At 31.6% G+C, this 12,398-nt stretch overlaps 2 protein-coding genes across 3 annotated transcripts; one reads left to right on the top strand and one right to left on the bottom strand.

Moving 5' to 3' along the window:
• Positions 1-4,154: 4,154 nt before the first annotated feature.
• Positions 4,155-6,495, bottom strand: LOC118028283 (uncharacterized). Its single transcript, XM_035031828.2, has 5 exons — positions 6,361-6,495; positions 5,020-5,633; positions 4,705-4,860; positions 4,439-4,486; positions 4,155-4,225 (listed from the first exon to the last, which is right to left on the bottom strand). Exons 2-5 carry the CDS (start codon positions 5,597-5,599, stop codon positions 4,170-4,172), a joined length of 840 nt encoding a protein of 279 aa, XP_034887719.1. The 5' UTR covers positions 5,600-5,633; positions 6,361-6,495; the 3' UTR covers positions 4,155-4,169.
• Positions 6,496-8,367: 1,872 nt separating this feature from the next.
• On the top strand, positions 8,368-11,915 carry LOC118028285 (protein PHLOEM PROTEIN 2-LIKE A9). 2 transcript variants are annotated; one of them, XM_035031831.2, is made up of 5 exons: positions 8,368-8,501; positions 8,623-8,675; positions 9,332-9,398; positions 9,516-9,601; positions 11,107-11,915. In XM_035031831.2, exons 1-5 carry the CDS (start codon positions 8,439-8,441, stop codon positions 11,552-11,554), a joined length of 717 nt encoding a protein of 238 aa, XP_034887722.1. In that variant the 5' UTR covers positions 8,368-8,438; the 3' UTR covers positions 11,555-11,915. The 2 variants fall into 2 exon arrangements, with proteins under 2 accessions (XP_034887722.1, XP_034887721.1); XM_035031830.2 differs by having other exon boundaries at positions 9,323-9,398.
• Positions 11,916-12,398: the final 483 nt, after the last annotated feature.

Below are 12,398 nucleotides of genomic sequence, written 5' to 3'. Positions count from 1 at the left end.
TTTTCATGTTCATGCAAAAACAACATCTTCAATGTGGAAGCATCATCAAAAACTTTATTGCCTTTTCCATCTCGAATTTGAAAGTCCTTCGATCCATTATCTTTAACTGTATTGCCTTCTCTATCTGGACTTTGAGATTCCTTCGATCCATTATCTTTAACTTTGTTGCCTTCTCTATCTGGACTTTGAGATTCCTTCGATCCATTATCTTTAACTTTGTTGCCTTCTCTATCTGGACTTTGAGATTCCTTCGATTTATCAATGACAACTTCCTCGCAGATGAAAAATATGTCTATATATGATATACAGTTAGCGCCATATTGAATTTCTTTGCGGAACTCATTGTCAAGGTGTACTTTGAAATTTAGCTCTTTGTATCCTACAAAAAATTAATTAAATATTAGATAAAGATCAAACAAAGCTTAAATAAAGTTAACTGCAAATTGAAAAAAAAATTAAGGTTAAGGTTCTTCTACGAAATTTTTTTTGGGTTTTGAAAATTTGGCATTTTGCCTCCTGCATTAATTAATTAAATATTAGATAAAGGTTAAACAACGATTAAATAAAGTTAATTACATTAAAAAAAAAGATTTATATGAACAATAACTCATATTTTCAGGATTTTGAAAGGAGAAAAAAACAATAGTAATTCATTTATAGATGCCAAAAGGTCTTAGATATTCTAAATATTGATGATTTAACAAAAAACAAATTAGGATTTTTATTGTTTGCGGTTGACGGGATCATTGTACAAAAATAGGGTTTCTTTTGGAAAATTCTAAATAAGGTTTAGTTTAGGATTCAACACTATCGACACTAACAAAAAAATGTACTTATTATGAATTTTGATAACTTGATTTGTAAAAAATATTGTTAAGGTTGAATCTCATACCTGATTTTTTATGACTTCCAAAAGAGAAGAGAGACAAATGAATTACAAAGGGAAGATTTGTGTTCAATTTGTGTTTGTAAGAAGGGAAGAATAAGTCGTGCAGAGGGAAAGTAAATAATTAACGTTCGTGCACTCTAATGGGCTGATTTGTTATCTGGGTTGTTGGGGTAAATGGTAGAATATTTTTATCTTTTCATTAAAATTTAAATTTTATGTTGATCCTGAATGTAAAATATAATATATTGAAAAATAAAAGTAGAGTGTTACCGTGCTCATTATTCAGAAATGAAAAACATCCTTCTTTTAAGAGTAGCATGTGTCACCACCAATCCAATGTGTTGAAAGAAAACAAGCTATGAAAGAAAATAAGGGTTGTGGCCATGGGTATTGCGATACAAGAACCACAAATGGCATAGAATGAACGAAAACAATGGTTTATTAACTGGCAAAGCCAAGAAAATCTAGGTCAAAAATCAAAGACTTAGGAATCTATTTAATAAAATATAACTTCAAAGCCAAAAAAGTATTGTAGAAATATAGAATCAGTAAAATAACCAAGTCTCAAACTAGAAAAAAACAAGTATGAAAATCTTGGGAATCATTTTAAACCAGTGAAAAGCTTAGGTTAAGAGCATGTATAAACAAGAAGACCTCAAAGAAACCCAAAGCTGAAACAATGTTAAAGAGGTAGAATATGCATAGACCAATGCTAAAACTGGAACGAACATAATTTGGTTGAACTAGAAAACTAGGAGAAACAGCAAAGGAGCCTGAATCACACTCACGTAAGAGTAGGCGATGTTACAGAAGATGTTTATGGAGATCGATCCAATGACAATGAAACTTCGTCGGAAATAACGAGAAATCTGACGGTCTAGGAATTGTTGAGAAAAAATTGAAATTTGGGATACCAAAGAGTGACAGCGATGTAGACAATTGATGAAATAAATAAAAAAAGAAACACTTAAAGCTTGCTTAAGCTGGAAAAAACCCAGTTCATAGGAGGGGGCTCTGATACCGAGATAAAATATGAAACAATTGAAACCTATACCTAAATAAGAAATAGAATCATATTTAATCTCTAAATAGGGAGGATATCTTAGATATGAAGGATCTTAGATTGAGTCTCAAGTCCATCCTATAATTATTAGGAAATTATTCAAATATAATCTAACATGCTTCTAAAATACATCTATTTAGCATCGTTATTGTTGACAACAGGAAATTTCATCCTTCCACGAATTACTTTTGACACTTACTAAGTGGGTGTTTGTTTCCGCTGCTGCGGTTGCTTTTAAAGCAAACCGCAGCTGTTAAACGTTTGGTAACATAAAAACCATGCTAACTGTTCATGTGGGGCCGGCTAAAATAAATTAAAACCGCAGGTTTGCAGAAAGCAGCTGAGAGCTGCTTTCCGAAAAGGCGCAAACATGTGGAACGCAGTGGAGAGTTTTCACTCTCCACTGTTCAGTAACATGAACAGTGGAGAGTGAACTCCACTGTTTATGTTACTGTTTTAATTCATGTGGGTTGGTTTTTTTTCACTCGTACTGTTAACATTTACAGGTTTTTTTTTTTTTTTTTTTAAACCATGAAAATGAGTTTAAATTTTTTTATTGTTTTTTTAAAAATTATAATGATGTAGCATTTGTGAAAATTGATCGCAATTCCAATTATGTTATTGCCAGGTCCGGCCCAGTTAAAAAAAATTCAGTTTTTATTTTTATTTTAATTGTGTTCTATTCAAAAAAATTAAAAAGAAATCACTTGATGACGTAATGTTGTTGCGCACTTAAGAAACCATGAAAAATATAATCCTTGTTGGATAGATTTCGTATGTGATGACATTGCACATAGTGTAATAGAATAATAAAAAATATTTGATATCAATATTATTTATTTCATGATGTAATAACAGTAGTTAAATTTACAATATTTAAATTAAAATCATTAATATTAATATATATATTTTTAATTATTTTATAACCTCAATTTGAAAAGCATTTTTTTTTAACCAAACACATTAAATTACTTTTTCTTCGACCTCAATTTCAACCACAGTTTTAACCAAACACCTATTTTTTTAAACCAACCTCAACTAAAAGTACTTTTTATAAAACAATTTTTTTCTAAAAGGAGGATATTGTTGCATGAGCAGTATCGTTATTGTTTCTAAAGCTTTAAACGGTGGTTGCTTGTGTTTAAGTGGCCGTTTGGCGCTGCGGTTGCGGCAACGGTTGAAAACAAAAGCTGAAGTAAAGTGTTTGGTTAATCCAAACTTCTCATTTTTTTACATGGGCCCCACCTAATAACTGAGGTCGAACCTCAGCTCATGAGAAGTAGATTTTATCTGCTTCTCCTGCGTTCTTCTCCTGCGATCCTACCTGCGTCTTCTCATGTTGGAGAATGAACTCTCCACTGTTCACTTAAGTGCACAGTGGAGAGTGAAATTAATTCACTCTCCACTGTTCACTTAAGTGCACAGTGGAGAGTTCCTTCACTGTTCATATGAACAGTGGAGAATTCTTCCACTGTTCACATGAACAGTGAATACCGGACCTGGTCCAAAACTATAAAAATGTATTGAATTAGGTCTGATCCAGTAAAAAAAAATATTTTTTATTTTTAATTGTGTTTTATTTTAAAAAATTAGTGTTTTACATTATCCAATAACACTATATAAATTAGAAGAAGATCGTTTGATGACGTAATATTTGTAGAATTTGATCACAATCCTAATTTTATTTCTGATGATATTTTACCTGATGTTGTTGCGCGCTTACAAAACCAATAAAACTATAGTCCTTATCGGATGTATTTTATACGTGATGGAATTGTAAATGGTTTAATGAAACAATAAAAAATATTTTATATAAAATATTATTTATTTCATGATGTAATAACAATAATTAAATCTACAATATTTAAATTAAAAACAATATATATATATATATATAATATATATATATATATATATATATATATTATAACCTCAATTTGAAAAGCATTTTTTTTAACCAAACACATTAAACTACTTTTTACTCAACCTCAGTTTCAACCACAGTTTTAACCAAACACCTATTTTTTCAAACCAACCTCAACTAAAAGTACTTTTTATAAAACAACTTTTTTCAAACCACAACCACAAAAGCTACCGCAATACCAAACACACTCTAAAACCACAAGGCCCAGGCAGCATCGGTCAGCGCAATATTATTATCAATATAATAGTTAAATTACTCGATGATTTAGGGCTGTCCAAGATAGCAAAATAGTTTCAATTTTCAGTACCTTTTTTACTATTGCTCTGGTCACCATTTGCGACGGAATGGCCTGCAAAAATCTCACAACTTGGGGGTGAAATCAAACCTTCGGGGATTTAAAGCAATACAATGTGTAACAATGCTTTGAACCCTGGTTTCTTGAGTTTAAAACCACAAGACCCAGGGGGCATCGGTCAGCGCAATATTATTATCAATATAGTAGTTAAATTACTCGATGATCAAGGGCTGTCCAAGATAGCAAAATAGTTTCAATTCTCATTACCTTTTTTACTCTTGCTCTGGTCGTCGTCACCATTTGATGCGGAAAGGCCTGCAAAAAACTCTCAACTTAAGTCTAATCAAACCTCCTAGGATTTAAAGCAATACAATTTTACATGGCTCCCGAAAAACAATTAAAACCCGAAAATCGTGTTTAATTAATCGGTTAAACAGCTTTCCTTGAGAGCAGATGCTCGAAAGGGGTTTAGCTTATTAATGCTTATCAAATAAAATAAATGAATGAAAAAGAAAATGTTGCATCAAACATACAACAGTATATCAGGTTCCTAATGGAATATTTGGGCATTGCACATCCACTCTTGAAAGCACTAGGCATCTCAGCAAGGAGATGAAGACAGGTCCTGCCCTGTTCGTCCTTCATATCATCAAGTGATGGATCCCGTTTCAGCAACGTCAGAGCAGTTTCTGCATTGAAAGTATAATGTCATTTGATTTGTTTCTAATCAATTATAAATTTATGTTGTCTCTAATCTTAGATGTTTAGGGATGAATGTGTGTGCAGTCGGAGTGTCTATAGATGTCTTGAGAATTTCATATGAGAGGGAATAAGATTAAGAACAATACCAAAGTGTTGTCCTTCGATGGCAGCATGAAGAATCGGCTTTAAATCTACTTTCTCGGAGTTATCATTCTTTTCTTTATCTAAATGTCCTCTCCTGCGGTGCTCTTCTAATAGCTTTCCCTTGGAGATTTGCTTCATTTTTATAACTAAATACTCCACTATTTCTTTCTTACCACATGCAGCAGCTCTGTAAAATGGAGTCTCCCCAAGCGCGTTTTTAGTCTGAAGTTGCATTGAAGGATCATAATCACCCTGTTCTTCAGGGGTAAACTCGAGTAAGAGCTCTACAGCTTTCATATTTCCAGCAAAAACAGCTTCATGGAGAACTGTGTTTTCATGCGCATTCTGTAATGTACAGGGATTCCAGGGAATTGAGTTTTCATTAACAATATGAAGTAGACTTTTAAGCGGTTCATCCTTTTTGCTATACACTGCCAAGTGAAATGCAGTATCTTTTAAAACCGTTATTGGAGACATCACGTACTTATCATATTCTCCATCGTAAGCTTCTTTCATCAAATCCCATTTTCCTTCCGAGGCTGCTTCGTAGACTTTCTTCATCAAATCTGGAAGTGTACCCATCTAGCCTTCTCTTCTTTGTCTATCTTAAAGTTCTCTGCAATTGCAGTAATAATCATGAGCGAACTCTTAATGGTACGTAAGTTCCAGAAAAAAGATGCTCTTGATTAAATACATCAAGTAAACAATATATATATATATATATATATATATATTAGAAGATTGATTGATACGGATAGCTAGCTAGAACTTCGCTCCCAAGACGTACGGATCCTTGTGGATTAACATCTAAGATTTCCCTTGAAGGATGAATTCTAAGCACACTTCAACATGACAACCAATCAGGGGGGGGGGGACTTGCCAATTAGAAAAGAAAGGGAAATCAATAGATTTGATTTTCTATTGGAGGAGACTTTGTTTAACCAAAAGTGTGTTATTCAATGCCTTGGTTAAAACATAAAATTATACTGACTTTATGCTTAGCTGAATGTTTCAAGATTTAATAACAATCATTTAATCCATTCATTAAGTACTCCATGAACCTTTTAACCAATTAAGAACTGATATCTAAGTCCACCTCACCTCTTAAAAAGAAAGATACAAAACATAATGAAATTCTTAAAAAGACTTTATCAATTCCTAAAAAAATTACGCTAAAGCAATTTTTAACCGAATATACTAATATCAAAATCAAACCAACATCTACCTTTTTTTTACATAAAAAGACTGAACCTTGAAAAAAAATCAAGTTTTGAACATAGAGATTGAGGAGGGCAAGTTCTTTTATTTTATTTATTGTAATGATGGTAAGTTTAGGTAAATACCTTGGAGCAGAGGAGTGAGCAGTTGGCAATGGGAGAGAAGAGGTTTAGTGGAGGAGAAGAGATGGGGAACGGATATAAAGAAAAGAAACCAGGGAGGACTTGATTAACAAAGTTCCTATGTAGTTTTCTTATATTACAATAATACCATTAACGTCCGTTCTTTGTTTTCAAGTTTCAACATTCAGGACATGCCAGGTTTCAGCAAAGTCAAGAGCCAGCATTAAACTCACATCTGACACCACCAAAGCCATGACATTAGACAAATCTTGATCACTTTATAACCTTGTTTAAGTTCTCTTGGCAACCAATTTTTTGTTCTTAAACCACCACCATTTTTTTTCCTTTTATACAGGACGAGACGTACCATAAGATATATTTTTTTAGGGGAATAGTTTCACTAAAATTTTGAAATAAAGTTAGTTTGAAATAATTGCTTGACCGGGAATAGCTGGAATTTCGTTTTAGTCACCGACAAACTCTGCCAAACTTCCACCAAGCTATCACTTGTTAAAAGTGAAAACTTTGATGGGATCAAAAGCAAAGGTGTCTATTATGAGAGGGGGCATTTGAACTTCTAGCCACCGTGGAAACCTTCTACCCGAAATATCAAATTATTAGACATACCATCATAATGGTAAAAATAAAAAGCAACCTGTCAAACAATATCCCTTTACTTTAGATAGACTAGGACTACACTTCATGATGTGAATCCCACCATCAATCTTAAGGTAGAAGTCTATTGTCCATATGTGATCCTAAAATACCCTCTCATTTAAAAAAAAAAAAAAAAAAGGAGAGATGATTAGGAAGGGAGAAACAAAGGCCCAGATCGCAGATGAAATATTCCTTTTATGTTTTGAATTGATAGTAAAATTATTGATGGAATTAAAAATAGAAACATGTTGTCGGAAAACATACCAATCATATATGTTATTTAAACAACAGTAGTATAAAACACTTACTTACTTATTGAAGCACATAACGGTTTATTAAGCTAAAATCTATTATTGTCAAAGATAATCCTTTTATTTTTAAAATTTTATTACTCCTTTCTTAGTATAAAAAAATATTTTGCAATAAGATACCATTGCAATTAAAGCTTGGTTGTTTGTAATGAGGGGGTAATGTTTAGATATAAAGGGGAAGAAGAAGGAAAAATAGAGAAAAGAAAGGTTGATGGTCAGGTCATATATTAAATATTACTCATAGAATTACAGACAGAATAATTTTGTCTGTCAACCTGTTAGCAATTCTGTCGGTACAATAAACACGTCACTGTCGGAACTCCAAGTTTGAATATCACTGTAATTTCGTCGGTAAAGTCATCCACAAAAACTTACACGTCATCGCACTACTTTGTTTTTTAAAATTCTTTATATTCCGACTGGGATTCCCTCGGTATATACTAATGGAATGTTGCTATCAGTATATATTGACGGGGTTAGCAATGGAATAAATTCAGTCGGTAAATATCACTGCAAAATACCGATAAAAAAAAAAAAACATTGGTGATTCTGTCAGTATTCGTTGATTTTCTAGTAGTGGAAGATATTTTTGTCATCGACAAAAATAAAAATAAAAACAAAAAAAAACAAACAAGAGGTACATATTTTTTTTATATATTTATTCTCTTTTATTTTTACTAGTTGGGATATTTTGATTAAATGAAAAAACAAATATTGGTTTTTATAGTTCATTTTACACCTTTTCATGTTCATCTCAACAGATGAAAAATTACTTTGCTTATATAACATAAATTATGATGAAAAATTACTTACTTTAATATTTGTCATTTAAATGTTAATAACACTTTTAATAAAAAGTTTATCAAATCATCGTTACTTGTTTTTAAACTTAGCAATACATAAACAATAATTAAGGAAAAAATCAAAAGCAACCTGTCAAACAATATCACTTTACTTTAGATAGACTAGGACTACACTTCATGATGGGAATCCCACTATCAATCTTAAGGTAGAAGTCTAATGTCCATATGTGAACCTAAAATACCCTCTCATCTGACAAAAAGAAAAAAAGCTATCGTTATTGTTCCTTGAAATCTCTTTGGCATCCAGATCATGAGTTCTACTTCCAAAAATTCAAGCAAAGGGGCCGGAGACTCTCGACGAACGCCTCGACAGGTCGGAATTCTTTTTACTTCTTCGGTAATTCAGATAATCAGTTCGTAATGATCAGGGGAGCAAATGAAATGTTTTAATGATATGACAATTTGGAATTTTTCTTGTGTGGCATGTTTTAAAGGGTCGTACATCAAAATTTTTGTCCAGGCTGCTTGATCCGAGATTTGGTGGAAGGTGAGAATATGGTTTTTTTTTCCTCCTATTTGAAGCTTCTTTGTGCATGCTTTTTTTGCAGTGGTTGAAACATTGTTTACTAATCAGTTTATTTTTGGTATATGATCTGCACATAGAAAATGGAAAAAGGTCCTTTATTCTATTTTACGTCAATAGATCAGCCAGCCATCCAAGGGCGATGCGAAAATTTATTATTAAGGTGATAAAAAGACAAGATTGATCTATTGAATAAAATCAATTACTTTTTTAGGTGAATCGAGATCGCCAATATGTTGAGGACTGAAGAATAAATAATGCTTAATGGATTAACCTGAGTTAACTCGGGTTGTTTTTTGTATTTTATTTAATTGGTTTTTTTTTTAATTTTATCATTTAACATTGGATCGGTTGAGAATTAAGTTTTAGAATCTATTTTGATTTGTTTTTAATGAAAATATCTTGATCTTAAAATCGAGGTCACGAGTTTTGGCATTTTAATCTTTGTTAAATCAAGTCATTTCTTATTTTTATTTTTTTAGGAAGTTATATCAGTCTTATTATCATTTAATATTAAATCGGATTGGTTGAGAATTGAAATTCATAATTTATTTTAATTTATTTTTTATAAGAATATTTTGATATTGAGATCTAAGGACACTATTCTTCAGAGGTAATAGGAATATGAAGCCGAAAGAGTCTAAATCATCTACAGATGGGTTAAAGACGGATAAAGTCTCCTCAGAGGTCAGAATATTATTACTGCTTGAATGGTAATTAATTAAGATAATTAGTTTGTGATGATTAGGGGTCAAACGAAACGATTTAATAATGGCAATTTGGAAATTCTCTTGTTTGACACAGGGCACTGGTGGCAAAAAGGTGTTTAAACCAAAGGATCTTAAAATCTGCTGGCAGGAAGAGAGTCAGTTTTGGAGTATTCCTGAAGGGTGAGGATAACATACCTGTTTTCTTCTTGAACAGTTATGCTGTTATGTTACAAATCTTGGTGTGCTTGATCTATTGTTATGTTACAAATGTTTTGTTAATAAAAGTAAAATTAGAATCATTAAATTACAATCAAGATTTTTAATTAATTAATATTCTTGCATGTATTCATTATAAAAAATCATAATTTACAAATATATAAAGTTTTAAAAGGATCAATATCTTAGAAAATTTGTATGGTGTTTAAGTTGTCACTATTAAAATTTAATAGTAGATATGAAAAATAAAAACAATTATATCTAGTCTTTTTAGAATTGAACCAATTTAATTTTTTTATAATGGTTCTTTATCCTTTTCATGCATAACTCTTCTGTAATGAGAAAGTATTGATAGTTATAATTTGAATATTATAAAATATTTATGAAAGTTTTTTAAATTCATAAAAAGTATTTTATATATTGATTGTTTTTTTTATAAAAAAAAAACCCTCACTATCTGGTTCATATCTGTTTTTTTTTTTTTCTATTTTTATTCTCTTTTAGATACCCAATCTCCCCAAATTTCTCCTTCTATCTTTTTCTTCTCTCTACTATTCAATCCATTAATTAACCCAACAATAACCCAGACAGTCATAACCATAATCAAGCTTTCTTTCTCTTCCAAACCCAGCTAGAAATAATTTATTGTGTTGATGAATTTGTTAATTTTTTATGCAATATTTTTTTGCGGGTTTTACAAATACATCTTTATTAAAAATTGTACAATATTCTTAATTATTAGAGAGGAAAAATACAATATTTTTTTGCTTTTGTAAGTTGGTCCCTTTACTTTTCAAAATTGTATGTTAATTCTTTAAGCAAAGTTGACTGTTGATTTTTTAAAAACAATTCCTAAATTACCTTTTTGAAAGACTTAATTTTGTCTACAGTAGATAAGATTGTAAATTTTGATTATAGATAAGAATATTGTTGGTAAAAAACCAACAACAGGACCAATTAATTTAAAACAAAGGGATTAACTATTTAGTTTATTGAAAACATAGGTTTTCTCTTGATCCACGTTTATGTTTTAGGGTAAATTACAAAAAGCTTTTCAGAGGTGTTATAAAATTATACGAATCATTTTGACAAAAATCTTCAAATTGTTAAGTAAAGATTACAAATATCCCAAGGCCAAATTGTTACATTCTTAAACGTGGAAAGTTAAGGTTTAGAAATCAGTATATGGTGCAGTTCCGGCCATACTTTTAGTTATTGTTTCTTTCTGTTGTTTCCTTTCATTTTTGGCGGAGACCATAAAACAAAGTTTTTTTTTATTTATTTCTTTACATGACAGGATTGAATTTTAGGGGTGAGTATATTAAACTAAAGACCAATGGTTTACCATCATGATGGAACTGTATCACTACCTTTCGTGAATCTGCAGATTCGGAATAGTGGTGCTATAGTAATGTAGAGCCTATTTTGTTTATGTCAATTTGAATCTATTTGCTCTTTGCAAAATATAGGGATGGTCGTCCAGTAGAGCTGCTGGAGGTGTGCTGGCTTGATGTAAGTGGTGAAATGCCTGTAACCAAAGGGAAGGCGTATGAAGTTAGCTTTATGTTATCCATGAACGAAGAGCATTCCTTTGGCTGGGAAGTTCCTGTAACGGTGATGGCTAGGATAGGAAAGAAGGGAAAGTATGAGCGCAAAGAAATAGATCTATCAAAATTAAGCGAAGAAGTAAAGGAATTTCCTCCGGATAAGTGTCGGATTGAGTTTAAAAGTGATGAAAACGATAAAAATGACGAGGTGAAGCTCTATTTTGGCTTGTATGAAGTGTGGACTAACAAATGGAAGGGTGGTCTACGGATTCATGGGGCCATAGTTCAGGAAATACCAGCTGGGATTAATGATCCTCCACCTAATACCCCTTCCGACGAGTCGATCCAGAGAGAAGGGAGCAGCTCATGACGATTAATTCTATTTCAACATCTGAAAACCTCCGATCGAGTCGAAGTTCAAGGAGTACGTAGAAGCTGATTTAGAGCCTTGTAACGTGGGAATTTTTTTTCAGGGATTTGATCAGCGGACCAGATTGCATCTCCTAGTTATCTATTATATCTATTTTCGTCAGTGTCATATTTCAAGTTATTTTGATTTTCTTAGTTAGCCCAACTATGGCAAACTTATAATATGCATTGCTAGGACTCTAGTTATTTAGCTATGGTTTGAATAAAAACTATAGACTTGAGACTCTTTCTCCAGAGCTTTTCTATTTGTCTTATGATATGCTACGTCAACATCCTAAAATTAATCCTCTGGGTTTGATATATATTGTTAATTTCAGTATATAAGCTGCTCATGCATGTGCGTCCATTTTTTAAGATTTTGAAGTATAGGGTAGATAAAAAAGAACCATCTTTTTTTTTATTAAAACAAATTAATGGATTTTTAAAGACAGGTCGGAGAGATGCGGTAGAAATGACACTTCCTTTCCTTATGGTACTCGTGTCATCTTGGATGGGTCTCAAAATTTTCTGCATTTGATGTGCAAAATTTGATGTAGATTCTACAGGTGCATATTCTGGATAAAAGGCAGTAAAATAGATGAAAAATATATCAAATAAAATATTAGAGTTCGATATAATTCTTGTAAATTAAAAGATCTGAATAGAAACAAAATAGTTGAGTTTTTAGGATAGAAAAATCTAATGATTTTAAAAAAACTGAGAAACAACTAGTCTAAACAAAAAGGGTAAATAAAATAGTAAAAAAGCACAATTAAAAAACATAATTTTTTTTTTTTTTGTTAGGC

Source organism: Populus alba, chromosome 15 (assembly GCF_005239225.2).
Source record: "Populus alba chromosome 15, ASM523922v2, whole genome shotgun sequence".
In the NCBI taxonomy this organism is placed as follows: Eukaryota; Viridiplantae; Streptophyta; class Magnoliopsida; order Malpighiales; family Salicaceae; genus Populus; species Populus alba.
This window is presented reverse-complemented; position numbering and strand designations above follow the sequence as displayed.

Bases quoted from the DNA above. Each gene is read 5' to 3' on its own strand.
- LOC118028283 (XM_035031828.2), bottom strand. From the start codon at position 5,599: ATGGGTACACTTCCAGATTTGATGAAGAAAGTCTACGAAGCAGCCTCG. The intron at 4,861-5,019 runs GTATTGTTCTTA...CTTTCAATGCAG, and splicing joins CATCGAAGGACAACACTTTG to AAACTGCTCTGACGTTGCTG. The intron at 4,487-4,704 runs GTATGTTTGATG...AGTTTTTTGCAG, and splicing joins TAGGAACCTGATATACTGTT to GCCTTTCCGCATCAAATGGT.
- LOC118028285 (XM_035031830.2), top strand. From the start codon at position 8,439: ATGAGTTCTACTTCCAAAAATTCAAGCAAAGGGGCCGGAGACTCTCGA. The intron at 8,502-8,622 runs GTCGGAATTCTT...CATGTTTTAAAG, and splicing joins CTCGACGAACGCCTCGACAG to GGTCGTACATCAAAATTTTT. The intron at 9,602-11,106 runs GTGAGGATAACA...TGCAAAATATAG, and splicing joins TTTTGGAGTATTCCTGAAGG to GGATGGTCGTCCAGTAGAGC.